At 54.2% G+C, this 20932-nt stretch overlaps 2 protein-coding genes across 5 annotated transcripts in view; both read left to right on the top strand.

Annotated features, from left to right (window-relative positions):
• SRRM4 (serine/arginine repetitive matrix 4) overlaps positions 1 to 14477 on the top strand; it is a 46499-nt gene extending 32022 nt beyond the window's left edge. For 3 of the 4 annotated variants that reach the window (XM_042031084.1, XM_042031083.1, XM_042031082.1), the window contains 5 exons: positions 4218 to 4555; positions 6150 to 6359; positions 6606 to 6716; positions 7810 to 7956; positions 8587 to 14477. In XM_042031084.1, the coding sequence (XP_041887018.1) occupies positions 4218 to 4555; positions 6150 to 6359; positions 6606 to 6716; positions 7810 to 7956; positions 8587 to 8854 (1074 nt within the window). In that variant the 3' untranslated portion in view covers positions 8855 to 14477. The remainder of the gene's footprint in view (positions 1 to 4217; positions 4556 to 6149; positions 6360 to 6605; positions 6717 to 7809; positions 7957 to 8586) is intronic. The other variant, XM_042031086.1, reaches the window with a different exon arrangement.
• Positions 14478 to 16835: 2358 nt separating this feature from the next.
• Positions 16836 to 20521, top strand: HSPB8 (heat shock protein family B (small) member 8). The gene is made up of 3 exons (XM_042031087.1): positions 16836 to 17687; positions 18763 to 18826; positions 19761 to 20521. The coding sequence occupies exons 1-3, from the start codon at positions 17309 to 17311 to the stop codon at positions 19918 to 19920; spliced, it is 603 nt and encodes a 200-aa protein (XP_041887021.1). The 5' UTR covers positions 16836 to 17308; the 3' UTR covers positions 19921 to 20521.
• The last annotated feature ends 411 nt before the right edge of the window (positions 20522 to 20932 follow it).

Below are 20932 nucleotides of genomic sequence, written 5' to 3'. Positions count from 1 at the left end.
GACATTATGCCCCTCTGAAAGAGAAATTAACTCCGCTTTGAAGTGAGTTGCAAAACAAGAGAAAAAAGACCCATGAAAGAAATCCTGCAGCTCTGAGTGAGGCTGTGCCACGATGCTGTCCCCGTATGGCTGAGACAATGCATTGTCATCTCTCGCCTCAGGGCTGTTTGTGGCACAGTAAATGGAGCTGTTCACTTTAATTGGAAGATAGGCAGTGATTGTATGTTTGTAGCCTATTAGACCACGCTGCCTCTTGGTCTGGGATTGCACTTGGAAATACAGTCTGGAATATGAGTGAGGGCCTCATTTCTGCTCTTTCGCCCCCCCCCACCCCCCCATCTTGATTAAATAATGATTTGAAGCAAAAAATCCAATAAATACATATCCTGGGTTCCCTTGAGGGCAGCAGTAGGTTCCCTGCTGAAAGCTGGATGAAGCACAGTTTACTGAGATTATTTCATTACTTATTAGGGGTTGTGTGTGGGGCAAAATCCAAATGTTCACATACAGCGAATTAGATTTGTGAAAGAACAGGCTCTTTTAAGCCATCCTGGAAAAGTAAAAAGCCATTAGAATTCAGAATCACCCAGAACGGTGTGATTCAATTGAGCTCTGTCCAGTGTTTTTAGATGTGGTATTCTGTTTCCATCCTGGGTGGCTGGCATGACTTTCAGAAACAGTAGAACAGGACCACAAGCAAAGCCAAGGTCATCCAATGGGGAATATGGGGAACTGGTCTGAGCAGACAGACAAGTTGAGCACCCTGAGACTTGTCCTGGCTCTTGCTGCAGGACAGAACCTCCCCCAGAGCCTGCAGAAACCTACAGGCTACAGCCTGCTGCCCCAGGATGGTGGGGCTGAGAAGTTGCTGTGTCTCCCCTGGCACCTCCCTTGCCCCATCCAGACCCTCCAGCCCTCATCCAGACTGTCAGCTTCATATTTCACTGATACCCACGCTGCCTCTTCCCAGGCATTGCTGCCACAGATGTTGAACTACAGAGGGGCTTGTTGATCTTCCCTGTCATTTGACAGGTTTTGTGATGTGCTGACAACAGTTGCTGCTTTGAAGGTAGATGTCAGCCAAGGCAGAGCAGAAGCAAGTATGCCAGGTCCCGGAGTTAGTCTGAAAAGCTGGTTTAGAAATGCCAAGAAACTGCTTTATTTCTTGGCAGAAATAATGGCCTTTCAGTTTAAACTGGGAAGTAACAGAAGGAAGGTATTTCTGTGTGTGATGCTGGTGTCAGTGTCCCTTGGAGCAGCCCTGTGCCTACTCCAGGCTTATCCTACCCCTGCAGCCAGGGAGTACCTCACGTGGTAGTTTCATGCCTGTAAGTGAAAGGCGGTGAAAAGCTGGTTGTCTCTGGGTTAGGATTCAGCTCGACTGCAAACCATAACCTATCTTTTAAGAAAAATATCTGGTACCATATTTGAAAGTGAAATCCTCTATCTTCTGGAATGTGGCTGGGGCGAGTGCAGTGGTCCACAGCACAGAGGTCAGATCTCTTGGGGCTCTGGATGTGGCATCAGGGTTTCAGAAAGAACTGGTGAAAAGCAGAGCTGGCTATTTGGCTCCCTTAGGCTCCTGTGATGTTCCAGTTTCTGCTGGAGTAAGCAAGGACTGGTAGAGAATTGCTAGAGCTAAGAAGAAGCAAGGAGCAGTACCAGATGCCAAAATGAGGACTTGCAATGAGGTCTCCACTCATTCCTAGTTGGGAACATTTGGGAGACGTTTCTGCTCTGTCCAGGGCTTCTGCGTTGAAGGTGCAAGTTGGCTAATGAAGAAGGATCACTTCATTTCCCACATCTGCTGCTGGGTCTTCGGGTTCCTCTGAGCTGGGACTGAGCATCACTTAGAAGTTAGTGTGGGGTGGAGATGGGGAACTCCATTATGGATTTGCTGGGATGAATCAATCCCTTATCCCAGAAGCAGTAATGCTTCTCTCCCTGGCAACGCAGAAAGTACTTGGAGATCCTCCAGCTCCAGGTATTTTCAGAGCACCAGAGTGTTGTGGGCAGTCATCCTTCTGCAGACTGTGCTGAGAGCTGCTGTGGGTGTTGGTAGCTCTGCTCTGGTTTCAGTCACTGCTGGGTCAGCACCTGTGTCCGAGTCAGCTGTCCCTGTCCCAGTTAGCACCTTGAACTGGGTCGAGAGCAGCTCTCCCTGGGGACACAGATTGAATGCCACAGGCAGGAGCATGGATATGGAGGCACCATCTGATAGGATGAAAGAAATCCATGTGAAACATGACACAGGCTGAGTCTGCAGCCTGTCTGAGGATGAAAAAGCCAGCCAGTCCAGAGCTAAACTTTCCAAAGGGACTGACCCTGTGCCTGCTGTGTGACAGCTGATCCAGGTCTCCTCTGCTGCCTGAGATAGCACCAACACTGCAATGTGTTTTTTTGGCTCAGAAGACCCGATATTGGTGAGGGCATGGCCCACGTCCCCAGTATGGAGAGCATGGCATAGATGGGGGCATTGTGTGCCCCAGAGTGTGGCAGAGTGTGGCATGAGGGCACGTGTTTGACAGAGCACGGCTTGCTGGGAACGTGTTTGGAGGACTATCCTGAGTGGGGGGAGCCAAACCTGTGTGTCCACACCCTGAGAACCCTGGACCAAACCTCATGGGTGGGTTTGAGGAGAGCGGAGGCTCTTCGTGAAAGAGGAGGAGGCCACATGAGAGTGCAGATTATGTGCACGTGGCCCTAATTTTCACCCCATTGCAAGGGCAGATACTAGCATTAACATAGCCTCACTCCCAGTGCTGGCACATTCCTGAGCTGGCTCAGGTAAGTGCCAGTGGAGTTAAAGCTGAACTTTAAAATACTGAAATGGTGTAAATCCCCTTGGTGGTGCTCAGGGTCCCAGAAAATAGCCCTGCCCAGGTCAGCCTATGTGAGTTTGAGGTCCTTGCTTGCCGTTGTGTTCAGCAACCCAGCCAGGGTGTGGCTGGACCCCCTTGCAGAGGCTGGCAGGAGCAGGGCTGCAATCCCCTTCCCCACAGGCCTCTGATAGACAGCATGGGCATACACTTTTCCTCCTCTATTCTTTTGCTTCTTCCCTCACTCGAGTTCCCTTTGTCATTTCCATGCAATCTGGGGGGATTTAGTGCAAGCTGTGACTTTTCAGCACAAGCCATCAGCCTCCAGGAACGGGCTGGACAGGCTAATTTAAAGCAGAAGGAAACAAAAATGAGTAATAAGGGAGACAAGTGAGCAGACAAAAAGCAGTTGTGACATTTGCATAGAGGAGGCAGCAAACAGTTGGCAGTGTGGATTGAAGAGAGGGTTTATGTTTTTTCATGTAATTTGAGACTCTAATGATGGACTTATGTTGCCCGCTCTTCCTTTTTTCTTACACCTTACCTACTAAAGGAGGAGTTCTTGATGGGTAAGTGGATGCTATCCGCAAGACACCAGGGAATTTATTAGAGGTCACTTGAGCACATTAGCTATATCTTCTTCAGGGGGTAAAAAGCACACAAAGAAGTATCTGTATACTTTTTATTTCCAAAGGGATTTTTCTTTTTTCCTTCACCCTCTTTTTTCTTTTTTTTCCTTTTTTTTTTTTTTTTAAATTTCAAAGTGATAAACTTGTGTATTTGGCAGTTTTTGCTTTGTACAGAAGCCCTTAATTTGATTTGATTTGGTTTATTGTTGCTTATTTTAGTGACATTTGTCCAGCCACTTTAAGAAAGCTTAAAAAAATTCACTCATCTATGTTTTTGTTTCATTTTTGTTTTCTTTGCAAGGATTATGTAGGTTTTTTATACGTATATACCTCCTTTTTTTTCCTCCTTCCCTCTTTAAGGTTAAATAAGGGCTTTGTCCTCTGTTACATTTTTTTATTTAGTTAGTTAGTTATTTTAATTCTTTGGTTGCCCACTTACTTTGTTGAACTCTTTTGTTTAACATGAACCGCATGCTGATACTCTTTGCATGATCTCTAAAGTTTCCCGTTATTATAGCAGGGGGAAAATAAGTTTCTTCTTACTGTGGATTTCTTTTAGGGATATGTGCTTTTGTTTTCTTCTCCTTTCTTCTTTTTTTTCTTTCTTTCTTACTTTGTTTCTTTTCTTTCCTTTCCTTTTGTTTCAGTGCATCATGATGGTAAAATTTCTGGGTTTATTTGGAAAAAAAAAAAAAAGAGCAAAGTAAAACCAAAAACAACCCCCCCCAAAAACCATTCAAACAATGCCAAATGGCTTTTCTGCTTTCAGATCTCTCAGTCAGGGTCTTCTGCTGACCTCTTTACCAAAACAGACAGCCCGCCTGGCAACCTAGACAGCCAGAATGGAGAGTATCATGAATATGACTCAGGAAACGATACTTCCTCCCCTCCCTCCACTCAAACGAGCTCATCCAGGTCAAAGGACAGCCAGGAGAAAAGAAGTCTAGTCCATGATGGCTTTGGCCATGCCTTCTCGTCCGGGAAGCCCAAACTGGCCAACAGCGATAACAGCTCTGATTCAGGAAATTCCTTCACCAGTTGCTTTTCCCAGACCAAGGGAACAGCTTTGGAAAATCTGTCTCCAGATGCCCAGGGACAAGACCGAAGGTCAGTGATTACCAGTAGCTGCTGCAGGCAGCCCAACACCTGGTACATTGTTGCTCTGTGTCTCCTGCCTGCTCGCCAGTTGCCGTGGTGAGCTGGCAGGGAGCTTTCTGTGCTCTGGAGGCAGGCAGGTACCAATCAGACCCACGGTCTTGCCAGTCTGGAGTCCAGAACCCAGCAAGGACCAGTACTGTAGCCTGAGAAGGAAGATAAAACCCAGCCATCACATGCCTGGACATTGCCTGTGTCAGTGCTTTGGCATTACTGTGGCTAATGCAGGGTTTGGGCCTGGGTCAAGCTGTGTCCACAGCGTATCCCTGCTCAGCTGGGCATGGCCATGTCAAAAAAAAGTTCCTGGCCCTTCTGGGCACAATCTGAAAGGGGCATCTGGGGGTTGCCATGTTAATTCTCCTCCTCTGCCTACTGTGGGGAAGGGAAGTGGGGCTTGTTTTCACTAGGATCGTTATGGGCTGTTCTTTCACCTGTCCAATGAGCCAAATCCAGCGTGCCCCTTCCCCTTCACAGCTCATCCAGCACAGGTCCAGGGTGACAAGATAGCATCTCCTGCCAGTGGGGAGCATAGGGAGGGGCAAGTACTTAGCTGGCTCAGGATAACACAGTAACAGCTCTGCACTGGGGCCACAGGGCATCGAGCCACCACCCACTGCCACAGGTCATTTTCAGGAGAGGGGAGTAGCTTCCAGCCTCCATCACTGTCTCCCTTTCCTGGGGGTTTGCCAGGGGATTTTGGGAATGAGGGCACTAAAGCATGGTGGCTGGTACCCAGGGCTGTGCTCAGGCAGTGGTTGTAGGGAGCTCTTCCAGCTCAGGCCCTTGGGTCCTAAAGGCTGAAAGTTAGAGCCAGGACATGCTTTGGAGCACTGAATGTGACAGGAGGGAGCCAAGGGAATGGGTGTTAGTAAGAACAAGCCTCATTTTTCAGTCAGAGGGTAAAATTTTAGGTCTGTATGTACTTTTCACATGGTGACTCCAGTGGGATAACTCTGCCTTCACATGGGTGGAGCTGGGATTGCAGCTGGCCCTGGCTGCTGGGAGGCTGCCTGGCTGCTAGGCTCTGACCCCAGTTCATTCCCAGAGCACTTCTGGAAGAGGAGGAATTCACACAGCGCTGTCCAAAGGCAACAGGACATGCTTGCTCAGTGCCCACTCATGCTGCTCCACAGCCAGGCTGGAGTACAGCCCTTGCCCTGCCATACTCTGCCTTTCCCTTACCCCAGCACTTCTTACCTCACTCCCTGCCCAGGACCAGCACTGCTTGCTGGCCTGACCCAGGCTCTGCCAGCCAGACACCTCTGGTGTGTTGGGCATGGGGCAGATGAGCTGCTGCTTGTGCCACCTGAGAGCTCTTCCACACCTCTTCTCCCTGGCAGAGCCCAGAGGGTGAGCTCTTGGACTCTGACCCACACACATAGGGTCTCCTGCAACAGCAGTCTGGGGAGCTGAGAGGTCTTTTTAACCTCCAGTTAGGGAATGGAAGGATGGGAATTATTTTTGCTGGAACATGGTGCTCCCCTCAGCCAGGGACCAGTCCCAGTTCAGCCACAGCTTTAAAAAGTGTTCAAATATATGTTCACAGAGCGTGCCTGTCCTCATGTCTCAGTTATTCAGAGGAGAAGAAGCAAAACTTCCTCCCATCCCCATCCCACAGCTCCCCGCTCAGGCCTGGCTCTCGCAGCGAGTCCCACACCAGCACGGGCAGATCCTCCCCTCGCTCCAGCCGCTCCCGCTCTTCACACCACACCTCTCCCAGGTACTCCCGAAGCAGGTCCTGCTCCTCGGGAAAGAGGTAAGGCCAGCTGAGACAGCTGTCTCTGTGACCCTGGGCAATGTGTAGCTCTTGCCAGCTCCCTTGCAGGGGGAGGTGTAAGAGTTTGGGGGTGCCTAGGGATCCACAAGGCTTGGGGGGAACATGCAGAGCTGTGCTGAGACCCTGGTGAATGGGACATCTCGTCCTCCTCATGATTTGGATTAGTCTGGTACAGCCTCACCCTCCCGCATCTTTAACTCTTTTATGTTTCTTTCCTGTCTCCAGGTCTTTCTCACGTTCCCCCAGCTATTCCTCCAAATCCTGCAAAAAAAGTCCTGGGAGTAGAAGTTCAAGGCCTCGCCGGAGCCCCAGTTACTTCCGCTACAGCCATAGCAGGTACAGCTGTCTACTCATGTGCTATTTGCTGTCCACTCATGTGGTATCTGCTGCCTCACACTTTCCCCCTGTCTCCGCCACTGTCATGCTGGTGTGAGTGATGGGCAGATCCCTAGGCTCCAGCTGGGTCTGCCCACAGCTTTCACTGCCCACACAGCCAGCAGCCCCTGCAGCAGGGCTGCAGCCCCTGTCAGAGAGGGATCTGATTGCAGCAAGGAAAGACACTCTACTTTTTAGAGTCACAGCTCTGACAAAGAGTTGTCAGGCCCTGGAAGGTGCCCCTGCTGTGAGGGCAGATGCCAGGTACCCTCAGGCTGGCACTCACAGCCTTGCAGAGGGAAACACAGTCCAGGCACCTCTACTCCCTCCACAAACTACAGAAAACAGTCTCACAGCTCAGCCCTAGAGAAGCCTTTGCCAGGTTTTCCTGGTAGCATCTCTGCTGCCATGAACATTTTGCAACCTCAAAATCTTACATTCCCAGGGTCGATTCTTGCAGGCTTTGACAATCCCTGTGCTGGTGAGGAGAACACTTCCTGCATGCAGGGATCAGGCAGGCCCTTAACCTGTAATGTGTTGCTTTGCAGATGGCACTGAGCAGGGTGTATGAAGTTTGCCACACTGCACAGAAGGGCCTGTGCTGATGTGTATGGGAATTTAACAAAAAACTATAGCAACACTGGCACTCCTTCTGGCAAGGCTTGCGGAGCCCTGCAGGGCTATCAGGCCCTTGGCTCATGTGGGGCCTGCTTGCAGGGCTGTTCCTGCCAGCTCTAGCAGCACGGCCAGCAAGAGCTAAATACAGACTGCACCCACAGACACAGGTCCCTGGAAGCCATCTTAGCTTGGAAGTGCAAAGCCACTGGAAGACACTGCTGGAACCCCTGGATGCAATTAGTGGTGTCCATCTGTCCAGTCTGTTTGTCCAACTATGTGAGTGCTCAGGGGTGATGCCACCAGAGCGCTTAGAGTGGTCCCTTTTGGAGCTGAGCGTACTCTGCTCATCTGTGCCTTCGTAGGTCATTGCCTCCCCATCCCTGACCCACCCCACAAAACCCCTGCAGTGACAGTTCCCATGCTGTGCCATTCCCAGGGACCGCGAGCGGGAGCACAAGCACAGCTCCAGTGAGAAGGAATCGCACCGGGACCGCGAGCGGCAGCGGCGGCGCCGCTCCTATTCCCCCCTAAGGAAACGCCGGAGAGACTCTCCCAGCCACCTCGAAGCTCGGCGCATCACAAGGCAAGGGGATGCTGTCCCATCCTTTGGAGACAAGCTCAGCTGGCTCTTCCCGGGGGGATGTGGGCTGTCCTTGGGTCCCAGCCCTTGCCAGAGGAGGTTTCTCCTGGAGACCAGTTTCCCTGAGCCTGATCAGCAGGCCCTTCCACCCCTCCTCTAGAGCTTGGGGATTTCCAGCTGGAGGCAGAGGGAGGATGGGGGGGGAGGGGGGGAGGGGGTAGGGAGTGGGGGGAGTGTCTCAATTTACAGTAGCTGAAGGAAAAAAGAAGATGAAGTCAGAGCAGGGACTCAGGTGCCAGGAGCATTCCCTCACAGGTTTTTTATTTCACCCTGCCCTGCGGTAGATGTCCCACACTGGAGAGAGTCAAATATTGACTCTAACCTTCATGCACAGGGCTCTTTGGGACAACATCAAGTAGAGTCCAGCAGACTTAGTGGCTGGGACATTCCCCAGGGCTGTGGGGATGGGTGGTTTGAATCCGAAGGCCCGTCGGCTACTGATCTCTTTTTTCTTTTAAGCAAACACAGTCACATTTTTGGGAGTATTATGCAGAGTAGACAGTGCTTTTTGGAGATTTCGGCAGTAAGTCTGTCCTTGTGTTGCTGGTAACCCACATCTCTCTGTCCCCACAGTGCCCGCAAACGCCCTATCCCCTACTACCGTCCCAGCCCCTCCTCCTCCAGCAGCGCCAGCAGCTATTCTTCCTGGGACAGCAGCTTTAGCCGCTCCCCGAGCCGCAGCCGGAGCTACTCCAGCTACCGGACGACCCGGAGCCGAAGCTGGAGCAGCAGCAGCAGCGCCGACGGCAGGAGTCGCAGCCGGAGCTCGGGCCCCAGGAGCAGCCGCAGCAGGAGCAGGAGCTATGACTCAGGAGCCAGCTCCGACAGCCTGCGTCGTTAGGGAGTGCCACTGCTGGCTGACACCGGGTGCCGGCGTCACTGTCACATTCCTGGCATTCTCCGCTTCCTTCCCACCTAACTGGCCATCGATAGCGATCATCCCCGATACTGACGTGGTGGCGTTGCCGGGTCCCCCTTCCCCGGTTCAGAGTAAGAGCCCTGGAGCGCCTGGTGCAGCCCCTTCGCCCCAGCGTGGAGTGGGTGGATCAGTCCCAGCTCCCCAGGCCAGGCTGTAAGAAGGGTCGGTGCTTTATAGAGGGTCTGTCACGAAAGACCTGTTCCATCCTCCCTGATGCTCCTATCTCCCCATTGCTGCTGCTCTCCAAAGCACTATCAGTGGGTCCAAAGAAATGAATTCTGCTCCTCGCTCTTCTGACAAACCAGGAACCAACAAATTTAACTTCTGTTGGAGGGACAGACCCAGTTAGGGAGGAGTCTGCTGGAAAGCTTCGCTGATGGGGGAGATGTCTGTCCCCACCAAGGCAAATATCAGGCCCTTTGGGTCTCTCCTCCAGACCTGCTGCCCACTCTGCAGAGAAAATATTTATTTTTTTCCAGTCAGCCAGTCCCTGCTATAAATAGAAGGCTAGAAATCCCTCCTGACGTACTTCCTGGGAAAAAAAAGGCTGTTTGCTCTTTCTCCTGCCCTTTCCTACCAGGTAGCAGCACCTTTTGCAGGATTGTTTTATCCCCCCAGCACTGACTGGCTTGCAAACAATCTGCTGAGGTCTGAATCAGACCTGCGACTGGTGGGGTATAAGGCAGAGGGAAGGTGGTGCCGTGCTGTGCTCCGAGAGCCAGGCCACGTGTGGGAGACAGGGGCCATGGGCTTCCATTCTCGGAGGAAGCCTCAAACAGTTTGGGTTTAGGTTTTTTTTTCAGGGAGCGTTGCCCTTGGAGTGCATTGCTGGTGGGACCAGAGAGAGATGCAGAGATAGCCCAGTTATGGGGTGCAGTCAGAACACACAGGGTTAAAAAGGCATTGCAAGAGCCAGGGGACTCCAATTCCCCTTCCTCAAAACATGCAGCAATTTCAAGCAAGATTGCAGGAAATCATTCCTCCTTGAGCCCCTCTAGCTGCCTTGGGGCAGGATCAGCAGCACAGTTGCAGGGCCAGTGCCAGGCTGTAGCAGGCTGCACTCATGCCCCAGTTTGTTACTGGGAGGCCGGAGCAGTGCAGGGGGACAGGAAGGGCCCCTCACTAATTGCCTGTTTTTCCAGGGAGCCACAGGCTGCCCTGGGCCGTGGGGTTTTGTCTCCCTGCCAGCCCAGCTGCCTGCGCAATTACTGTGTTTTGCCGGGTAACAAAGGTTTCTCCCAGCACAGGCTGAGCTGGTGCTGAGGAGTTTATTTCTCTTACAACACCTGGGTGCTTAGAGACGCTAATTTGGACTTAAGAGTTCCCTCCCTCCCTTTTTCCATCCCCTCCCCTTCCATCCTGCATGATTATTAACGAGTTTGGGCTTAATGAGTCAAGGAGGAGTGTTGTTTAAGTGTTACAGAAAAGGGCTGAGTGGAGCCACCATCTGCGGGAGGAGAGGGGGTAGAAAGGAATCCAACCCACCCCCCACCGGTGCCCCCCCCCCCTTCCCCCCCCCCCCCCCCCGCCCCCCAAAATCTAAAGAGTTACCTACAGGCCCCTGGCAGCTGGAAAAGGGACAAAGCAGCAACTGGAGAAAGGCCAAGTGCCACGAGCTGCTGTGGTGGAAATGGATGATCACCTCAGCAAGCCTATAAATCTGTTATCTGTTGGAAAGTACAGCAGCGCAGGCTGGAATTCCATCTGGGTGGTACAAGAGGAAGTTTTGTCAGGGACCTCTTTCCCAGTATCCTTCCTGGTGCTGGTCCCCTTTGTCCTGTGCCTTCAATGGCCAAAGCTCCCCTTTTTCCCAGAGCCTCATCCCCTGCCTTGCACTCTTCAGGCAATGTGGGGATGAGGGTGGCTGAGGCAGAGAGCTGGGCACTGGTATGGTTGGTGGCTTAGTGGGGATGTGTCCATCTTCTGGAAAGACCCTTTCTAGGACACAGAGAGAAGCATTCCTGGTAGGGCTGGGCAAATGCTCCAGGGCTGTGGTTGAGGGATCAAAGACAGGATGCCACTGCCTTCCGTCCTGTGCTGGACCTAACAGCAGCACCTTGGCCACCTTCTGCAGTGAACTCCCTCTCAAAAGGGCTGAAAACCTCATGCTTCTTCCCCAAAGAGTCTCTCCCAGTCTGATGCTGAAACACCCCATCCTTCTGCTCCCTGGGAAGAACCAAAGGCAGTGATGGGAACCCAGATCTACCCAGCTCTGCCAGTGTTTCAGGAGCGGCCTCCTGCCCCTTAGCACCCCGTAACGCACACGTGGAGCTGTAGCAAGGAAGCAGCAAGATCCAACACTAGGAAGGAAAAGAAGAGGGGCTTTGTGCAACTGGTGTAAATACCGAACTCACACTGACTGGAGTCCTTGTGGCTGGGGACAGATGATGGAAGCACCACACCAGGGTTAGCAGCATCCACCCCCTGTGGGTCAGGAGATGACCCCGAGGGTTGAATAGGGCTGATGGCAGCTCCTGCACCCTTCGAGCTGATCCCCATGTCAAGGACTGCCTCTGCCTGTACAGTCTGTGGCAGCTTAACGCTCCTGGGGTTTCCCAAGCAGACTTGCATTGGAGTAAACCTCTTTAAATTATTTATTTTATTATTATTATTATTATTATTATTATTATATTTTTAATTGTATGCCAGAATGGCCCAGTATTTATTTATTTATTTATTCGATTTTTTTCCCCCCTAACGTGATTTTTGGATCTGTTTGTTTGTTCAAATGCATCCATGCCGCTGGTCTCGTGTAAAGGTTTACAGCTCTGGCCCCTCTCAGTGAGGTGGCCGGAGGAGTGACAGTCACTCCTGCTGGCACTGTTTCCCTCTTCGCCCTCCGGAGCAGAGCGGAGAGCACGGGATGGACAACAGGACGCAGGGCAGAGCTGTGTGTTATCATGTTGAAATCTCGGGTTTCTCATTAGATTTGTGCAGGAATGTGGTGGGTGTGACCATAGAAAAGGGTCTAGGACGTGTCGGAGGTGACGGCAAGGGTCTGCTGGCCGGCCGAGCGCGGGGTGTTGGCAGTGCCACCAGGGAAGTGTCGCCTGCGTGCTCCGGCCGGGTGCCAGCTGGCCACGCGCTGTTTGCCTTGGCTCCGCCGCCAGCGCTCAGCCCGAAACCCGGCACAGCCACCGCCGCTTTCCCTGGGAGGATGCCGTCGCCAGGACTCCCCTGCCGTGTTTATCCCTGCACAGTGACCTACCCATGGGAAAACTAAAGAGATGAGACTGTGAGAGAGTGATCCCTGCAGAAGGTCCTTGAAAAATCCAGCCTCTGGTGACGGACCTGACCAAGTCTGTGTGTGTGTGTATGTGCTCATGTGCATATACATGTGAGTTTCCCTCGGTGTTATTTTTTAACTTATAGTTTTAGTACAAGCTTTAGTACACCCTCCCTGTTAGTGGATGACTGGATTTTCTGTGGGTTTGCATGAAGCCTGTGAGCTTTTCTGTCGTGCCTTTTGCCAGTGGTTTGTTTTGTTTTGTTTTGTTTTTGCTTTTTTTAAAATGTTGTTTCTCTCATTCACTGCTTTTATGGATTTTAGCTCTGCATCCAATATCTCAGATTGCTGCAGGTGCTCTCTGCAAAGAGCAGGTTCACCTGGTGGAAAGGCAGCTTGGTCTTTTTGGTGTTGGTGAATCACTGCTGTGGTCAGACACACAAGGGGTGTTCAGGGCTGGCCACAACATCAGGATAATATCTTGGCTGTTTTTTGGAAGCCCTGTCTCACACTCAAAGGCTCTTTCCCACCCATAATTTTGATTCATCCCACAAGCATCCCTGCTGCCTTTCCCTGGCCAAGCACATGTCACAGCACCTACTCCTCGACCCCAGAGCCATCAACTCTCCCCATTCACTGCATCTGTTTGTCCCACTAAGGGAGGCTTGTCCCACCTCTCCCAACCGCAGGCTCCAGAAAATCCAACACCATTTCTGCAGATTTGCTGGGAAGCAAAGATAAGGGATGCTTCAAAGCACTGCTCTGTTCTTTCTTCATTGGTTGCAGCACTCGGCTGAGCTTTGCTTTATGTTGACTGCAATTCTATCAATGTTTTTGTTGTTTTGGGGACTGAATTTGTACCAAACTTGTCTGCAACAGCCAACCACTGTTATTTTGCTATGCATTGTACATATATTGAACAGGCTGAAAGGACTTGGCCTCTATTTAATATTTATTTCTTCTATTTATTAAGCATTACTTTAAAAAAAGCTATTTGGGTCATGCTGTTTGGTCCATGAAGGCAGGAGCCTTTGAAGTGTTGCCAGATATGTTGGAGAGAGGAAGGCAAATTGGGCTCATTTGGACCTCACCACCAGTATTTAGAGAGGAACATCATTGTGATGGGGATGGTCAAGGCAGGGGAAAACTCACCATCTCCTTGAACCAGCTTCTGTTGACAAATCACATCCCCCTGGAAAGGTGTGGGGAGTTCAGAGGTGACAGAACAGTTCTGATGGAGGAATAACCCTGCTCCTCTTCCTCTGCCACATGGCATAGGGGTGCCATCACCAAAAATCCCTGGAGTTCTCTGATCTTCCACTGCTGGGGGATGGGGACACTTGTCATGCTTTGCATCAGTGATGAGGACGGGGATAAGATTGAAGTGACTGGCCATGGTCTCCACCAGGAAGCAAGGATGTCCACCCTGCCCCATCCTGAGATCCTCATGCCATGTCCTGCTTTGCCCCGTTCCCCAAGCTTTGTGCCAGAGCCGGTAGCTTTGCCCTGATGTGAGCTCAGTAGCCAGGGCAGGACTGGGGAGGCCTCCCCTGTTGTCTCCAATACCAGCAGAGTTTGCTGCAGGCATCCTCTCCCAGCTTTGAGAAGAGCATGAGATGTGCTAAAAATCCCACCCTGCCCCAGTGTTGCTCCACCAACGCCGCAGCCATTGTTCTGCTCGCTCGAGTGAGAGGTGTTTGTACTCCTTGGGCAGAGCTGCCTGCGCTGGTGAAGTGTGGACACGGCTCCAATATCAGCAGGTGAGTGCCCAGCCCTGGGCTGTTCCCACAGACCTGTCTGGGAGCTGCTGGGTGCTTAGCCTCAGGGCTGTTGGGGTATTGGTTTGAGAAAGGGACAGGTTCAGGTTTGCCCTTTAGTGTCCAGTGGGGTTTTATTACCTCTTCACCAGAGAATAAATAATTCTTATGACTTTGCTGCTACCTGGCAGTTTGGACATGACTAGGAGTGTCTCCAAAGCAACAGTGTCATGGTCAAGCATCCCTGCTTTTGGGCTATTGCCTAGAGAACAACACCCTCACCAGCCCAGAGCAGCTCTCCACCATTGAAACCTGGGGAATGAGAAGAAGATTTAGAACAAAAGTTAAGTTGTGAGAAAAGCCACGAGGGAAACAAGGGTGTCTCTGTTCTCTGCCTATTGGCTGATTCCACCCTAAATGACACCGGTGCATCTGTTCGTTTGAGTTCATTGTAAAGCTCCCCTTGCTCTCCATCCACATGCATTCTGTATCCTTTAGTCTTCCTGGGTGTTTGAGTTGTTAGCCTGGTTAGAAAAAGGTTCCAATAAAGGTTCGGACAGTATTTCTTTTGCATCATGTTCCTTTTGGATACAAGTGTGTGCGGTGGGATATTTTGGGGTGTTTCAGCTGCTCCGCAGGGAAGGGCATGTACCTCCACTCCCAGCTGCTGAGGACTGGCTCCTCAAGGCACTGGCTGAAGCAAAAAAAGTTGTGGGCTAGTATTTCTGGCAGCTCTCCTTTCCCTGCTGGGCTAGGCTCCTGCTGCCCTTTGCCAGGCCCTTTGGATCCCCCCCACCTTGTTCAGGCACCGGGAGTCCAAGCCAGAAATGTGTCCGTCTCTCCCTGGAGGTCACACTGGGCTCCCCAGTGCTCTCCTTGGGGCTGTGCCCTTCCCTTCCTTCACAGCCCTTACTCCAAGCCCTGCACAGAGGTCCCATGCCACAGGCACCTGCTACGGTCACCTCCTTGGCAGGAGCCAGGGGCAACGGGGACTCTCCAGTAACCTGGAAGGCCCCCAGGGGAGAAGCAGCACTGGGCCATGTCCCCATTCTCCTCAATAGGGCCTAGATGGGCACCCAGGAAAGGTCTGGACGTACCACAGATGGATCGTGGGGACACAGGGCACCATCTCCAGGTCACTCGGAGGAGAAGGGGGGCTGCTAGGGCACTTCATGCTTCCCAGAGCTGATGTCGTGGAGTGGCTCGGGTGGGAGGCAGCCGGGAGGTTTGGAATGACAACAGGAGCTAAATTGGGATGGCCCAGAGAGGGTGAGAGCAGGTGGGAGGAGGGGATGTGTGACTAATCGGGATGAACAAGGCGACAGGAAGAATTCCTGGCTGGGGAGGGAGGATGGCCTGGAGCTATGTGGGACGGGGGATGTTATAAGGCTCCTGGAAACACGGCGGGATCGTGGGACTGCCTGAAACCTCCTCGGGGCTTGTCGCTCTCACTCTATGCGCCGGTGTTTGCCCAAGTGTGTTCGGAGCTGGGTGCTGGGGCAATCCTGCTCCCCAGCCAAGCTGAGAGGTGCCCAGCTGAGCTCAGGCTGTGTGTGGCAGTGACCCCCAGGACTGTTCCTGTACTGTCATGCATGGGCACCAGGAGCCTCCAGCCAGGCAGAGGCAGCCGGGCAGAACAAGGGAATGGAGGGCAATGCTCAGTCCCTCCACTAGCAGCTGCTACCCTGCACCAGGAGTACTCAGCTGGCACCTGGGACCTCCCCAGGCACCTCCAGGCATCCCTTCGGACACCAGGGAGACCACTGTGATGCCCAGGTGTCTCCATGCACGGGGGCAGCCCTGCCCTGGCCAGGGAGAGGCACTTCCCTGCTCCCAGTGATGCTGCCGTGATTAACGCCATGGAGTGACCAGTGGCTGGATCCCTGCGTGGCCTGTGCTGCATTAAAGTCTTCCTGCTGCAATTACTTCCATAGAGTCCATTAGAAAAATTGCAGATGCTGGAGAGAAGGAGCATGATGCAGAGCCAGGATGCGGCATGAGGAAGTGGCTCTGTATCCAACATGACCCTCATTGATCATATCCCATCCTCCAGCACACCCGGCTGCCCACCGGACCCGTGCCTGGATCCCCTCCATGGGGACCCTGTCACTGCCAGCCGTACCCCGCCTGTGGCCCGGCTCGGGGCCGTGGCTCCCGGGTGGATGCTTGCTGGGAGCTCCCCCTCCAGTGCTGCTGCCGTGCCTCTTCCCACAGCGCGCAGCCCGCTCCCGCCGCTGCCCTGTAATTAGCCCGGCCGCGGCTGTGATTAACGCCTCGCCCTGCCCGCACCGCGATTGCGGCAGGGTCGGGGCATGCGGTGGGGCAAGGAGGAGGAGGAGGCAGGTGCTGAGCAGCGCCGTGAGCGCCTTGCCTGCTGCCCGGGGTCCGTCTCCTTCCTGCAGTTAGGGGATGTTCCTCTGGGCTCAACTGGTGAAGAAGAGGTGTTGGAAAGGGTCATCCTGTCCCCTACACCACACGCCCCAGACACCCATCCCTGGGATCCCACAATCCTCCCTGTGCTGCGCTGGGGGTGCCGCCAGTGACCCATTTCCCGGTACAGCGGTACTCGGTGGCGTGGGGACGTGTCTTTACAGTGAGGGGAGCAGCTTAGTCAGCCCCACAAGGGTATTTTTAACAGGTGACACTGGGGTGAAAGCAGCCAGCCCTAAGTGAGCTTGGGGGCTATTTTGGGCAAGCAGAGCAGCAGGAGGGGGTGGCAGGGGCTGGGGCAGCTGCCGAAACACTGTGGCCCCGTGGCAGCCGGGATCCTTGGGCCAGCAGAAGAGGTCAGCTGCCACTGCCCAAATTCTCCACGGCTGTTTCATCCTCTCCAAAATACTCGTCTGACAGGGCAGGACTTGCAAAACACACACCCCCCTCCTCTGAAATCCATATAAATAGTACTCGCCCAACGGCTGGAAGGTTAGAGAAGTTTCTGGGCTCCAGGCTCAGGCATTTATTGCAGCTCTCACCCGGGAGCAGCAGGGAAAGTTGCACATAAAGTGCTGGAGAGTGAGAAGTGAGAGAGAAGCCTTTTAATCTCAGGATATTTGGTTTTTTGTTTCTCTCTCCTGACAAGAAGTTTTATTTTCCTCTCCCCAGTCCTGGGATCGCAGCCAGACAGGAAGCTTTTTCTCGCGGCCAGAGAGCTCCCTCCGTCCTTCCTGTGATCTTCCAGCTCCCGGTGATTCAGCCTGAATTGATTTTCTCATTGTCCTTCACCTGGTGCCGGGAAGGAGGGATCGTCCCCGCGCACCCACGTCCCACCCGGGGTGGATGCGTCTCCTCCGGGACAGGCTCCCGGAGGAAGTTTGCAGCCAGGAGCAGCCACACAGAGGCTGAGACTCCGTTGGAGAGCCCCGGGGACACGCTCAGACCCCTCCGAAGGAAGCCATGGCCGACAGCCAGATGCCCTTCTCCTGCCATTATCCCGGTAGGCGCAGCCTCCGCGACCCTTTTCGGGACCCCGGCCTGACCTCACGCCTGCTGGATGAAGACTTCGGCTTATCGCCCTTCCCTGGGGATCTGACGGCGGACTGGCCCGACTGGGCTCGGCCCCGGCTCACCACCACCTGGCCGGGTCCCCTGCGCGCCGGTCTCGGCCGCACCCCCCCCATGGCCCCCGCCTACGGCGCCCACTTCGGGGGGTACCCCGAGAGCCGCAGCCCAGCGCCGTTTCCCCGCGAGCCCTGGAAGGTGTGTGTCAACGTGCATAGTTTCAAACCCGAGGAGCTGACAGTCAAAACCAAGGACGGCTACGTCGAGGTGTCAGGTGAGAGCCAAGGCACCGGGGAGGTGGCACTGCCAGCTCAAGGAATTGCCGCAGAATGCCAAAATCGGCTTTATTTTATTTTATTTTTATCAGCAGCAGCAGCCCTGTGCTCGGGAGCAGGGGAGGGCTAGGGGAGGGCTGTATCAGGGCATTGGGGCATCTCCAGAGGCAGTTTGGGTGTCGTGGGGGAATCTGGCTCACAAGCCATGGTGGTTTGCTGCTAAAATGAGAAAGGACACGTGTCCTTCGGGGTAAATCTCCCTGCTTTCTGCCCTGGCTGGCGGCACCCTGCAGCGAGCGGCCAAGAGGGGCCCCAATTCTGCTCAGTTAATTATAGCCAGGGTGAGGCCGGCAGGGAGGGAGATTCCCTTTAAAGGGGCCGAGGGAGAGGCTGAGAAGAAGGGAGCAGCTGCTGCACAGCCCCCTGCACAGCCCCCAGCTCAGCCCGGCTCTGAGTCGGCCAGAAACAGGTCCCTGAAGAGTCAATTAATGGAGAGAAAGTGGGTGTGTGGTCCAGCATATTCGGGGTGCCCGCGACTGCCCTCAGTGTCCCATCAGCGTGGCACTGACACTCCCCATTGTCCCATGGTCCTCCAGGCTGGGATCACCAGGGAGGGCGGGGGGCTGCCACCTAACACAGCTCTGGGTGTTTATTTGGAGCTCACTGCACCGCAGTGGAAAAAGCCACAGCTCAGGGGGGTCCAGGCAGCCTCTGGCTGATGCTCCAGGCACAGGGACCCCCAGCCTGACAGAGTGGTGGAAAGGAGCCCATCCTGGGGAGTGGGGCCAAGGGGGATGGTACCACCTACAAAGGCTTTATTATTTGTTTATTTTCTTAAGCCCCAGCTCTTGGCAGCCTGTGAGACCCCAGTTTCCCACTGGAAATATGGCTGTGCTGTATCCAGCATCTCCTTCCCCTACATGGAGAGGCTTCCTGAGTCCTCCCCAGAGGAAGGGTTTGCACTGAGGCAGGGAAACAGCTGCTCGGAAAACTTTCCTATTGGGTTTAGTTGTTGTTGGGGAAAAAATAATCTTCTGCTAAGGTGCTGATGTGGCGTGTTGGCCTTTCCTGTAGGCAAACACGAGGAGCAACAGGTGGAAGGAGGGATCGTCTCCAAGAACTTCACCAAGAAAATCCAGTAGGTACCGGTCGGCCCGGCTGAGCTTTGCCAGTCCCCGTGCCCCAGCTCACACTCGCAGGGACTGTTTCCGCCCCAAAATCTGCCCTTCTGCAGCACATGCCTGGCTGGGTCGGGCCACAGAGTGATTTCCCAAGGGAGGGAAAGGAGGAGGAGGCGGCCATTTTGGAGGCGCTCTGTCAGTCTCCTGGGCCCCCGGGGCTGCGTCTGGGTACGGCCGGGGAGCAGGAGGGGTGCGAGGAGGAGCCGTCCCCCGGGGTGCAGCCGAGCCCGGTGGGCTGGCACCATCGCCAGCCTCGAGCACATCCCTTCGTATCCCCGCATCTCCATGATGTCAGGGAGATCGCTATCACGTTGACTCACCCCATGGCTCACTTTGGCAACAACAACCGCAAAGGCGAGCCCAGAGGCCGGCGGGCCCTGACCGATGTGGGGGGCAGACCCCACCCACGGGGCTCGCATCAAAGCCCAGGGCATGGGAAGGGTTTCCTCGGCTGGCAGTAGCTCAGCTTTGCTTTTTCACCCTGAAGGAGCCCCGTGCATCCCGAACTCCCACGGGAAAGCTGGGGCGAGCACCGTGCTCCCTCCTGCTCGGCGCTCGGGCTCCTTTTACGGGCAAGGCTCGCGGCTGACGTGGGCTGCGGCACGGCCGGGATTTACTTCTGCTCCGCGGCAGCACAAGCGGCGGTGACATCCCGTCAAACACATCTGCCGGGGAGATTAAACAGAGCTCCTACGGGGGCCAGGCTGGCCAGAAGCCTGCTCTAAATATCCCCCGCACATTCCCAGGCGCTCCAATAATAACAGAGGCTGTGCTGGGGCGCCGGGGCTGCTGCCTCGGCATCGCTGGTTCCGGCGTGCTGGGGGTTCGAGGGTCGGGATCCACGAGGGATGCAGCATCCTAACCCCTCCCATCTTTCCTGCCCCCCTGCAGGCTGCCCTACGAGGTGGATCCCATCACGGTGTTCGCCTCCTTGTCCCCGGAGGGGCTGTTGATCATCGAGGCGCCCCAGATCCCACCCTACCAGCAGTATGGCGAGGGCAGCAGCGGCAGCGAGATCCCCGTCGAGAGCCAGGAGGCCACCTGCACCTGAGCAGCCACCCGCGGCCCTCCCGCGTGCCCGGCACCCCTGTCCCCTGTCCCCTTCCCCCGCTCCCCGGTCCCCTGCGGTGCGGTGTCCTGACAGCCTCCGGCAAGGGTGACGGGTGCCGCTTGCAGGGATGGCAGCACCCGCCACCCCAGCTGAGGGCTGGGGCATACACCGGGTGCCAGGCCACCGTCCCCAAGGGCTTGTAGCAGTCTGAGGTGTCGGTAGAGATTTTGTGCCCACGGGGCCAAGCAGAAAGGATGTTCCTCCTTATGGTTATTGTTTGCTCCGAGTCACTCAGATGGGGTATTTATAACAATTACAAAAAAGGGCCTGTTTTTTTTCTTTAAAATTGACATGGAAACCTGCAGCTCTGTGTCTTTTCCTCCTCCATGAGTTGTTTTGTTTTTTTTAAACTACATCTCTGCAAAGGACACGTGTCCAGCGGTGGAGCTTGATGGCGTGGCCTCCATCCTGAGAAATCATCTGCGTGCTTTGAACGTTGGTTTGGGGTTTTGGTGTTGGTTTTTTTTTTTTCCTTATTTCCAAAGAGAATTTGTGCTTTTACTTGTCAGACCTGAGGAATAAAACCCAGTTGATGTTCTTAGCCTCTGCTTGTCTCGACTGAGCCAGTGGGGTGCGCGAAAGGCTGTGGGAGGGTGGTGGGGAGGAGGGGGGATGTCACCATGTGCCACCTCCCAGCCTGGCACAGGTTGTCCCCATGAAGGCAAGGACAAGAGAGTTGTGTGGGCATGCCTGCACTGGAGGTGAATTCCTAATCCTAGCTAACACTGTGCTGGGGAGGCATTGAGCCTGGCGAGGACCATGGGCTCATCTCGTCCTTACCCTCTCAGCGGGTTGAAAATGTTCTTCCTGCTTGGGGATGCTAAACCGGGCTCTGAGCTGGGAAAGTCAGGTTTGCCCCATCCCCATTTCCATCTCACCATGCCAGCTCCCCACCTGCAGCTCCATGGGGAAGCACTTCCCAGTGGAATGGCAGATGGTCTCTGCTGGGTTC

This window comes from Corvus kubaryi, unplaced genomic scaffold (genome assembly GCF_017639235.1).
Source record: "Corvus kubaryi isolate FWS band 111438036 unplaced genomic scaffold, C.kubaryi_AGA036_p1.0 37337, whole genome shotgun sequence".
NCBI classification, from domain to species: Eukaryota; Metazoa; Chordata; class Aves; order Passeriformes; family Corvidae; genus Corvus; species Corvus kubaryi.
The sequence above is the reverse complement of the archived record's forward strand: the minus strand, read 5'-3'. Positions and strand labels throughout refer to the sequence as shown.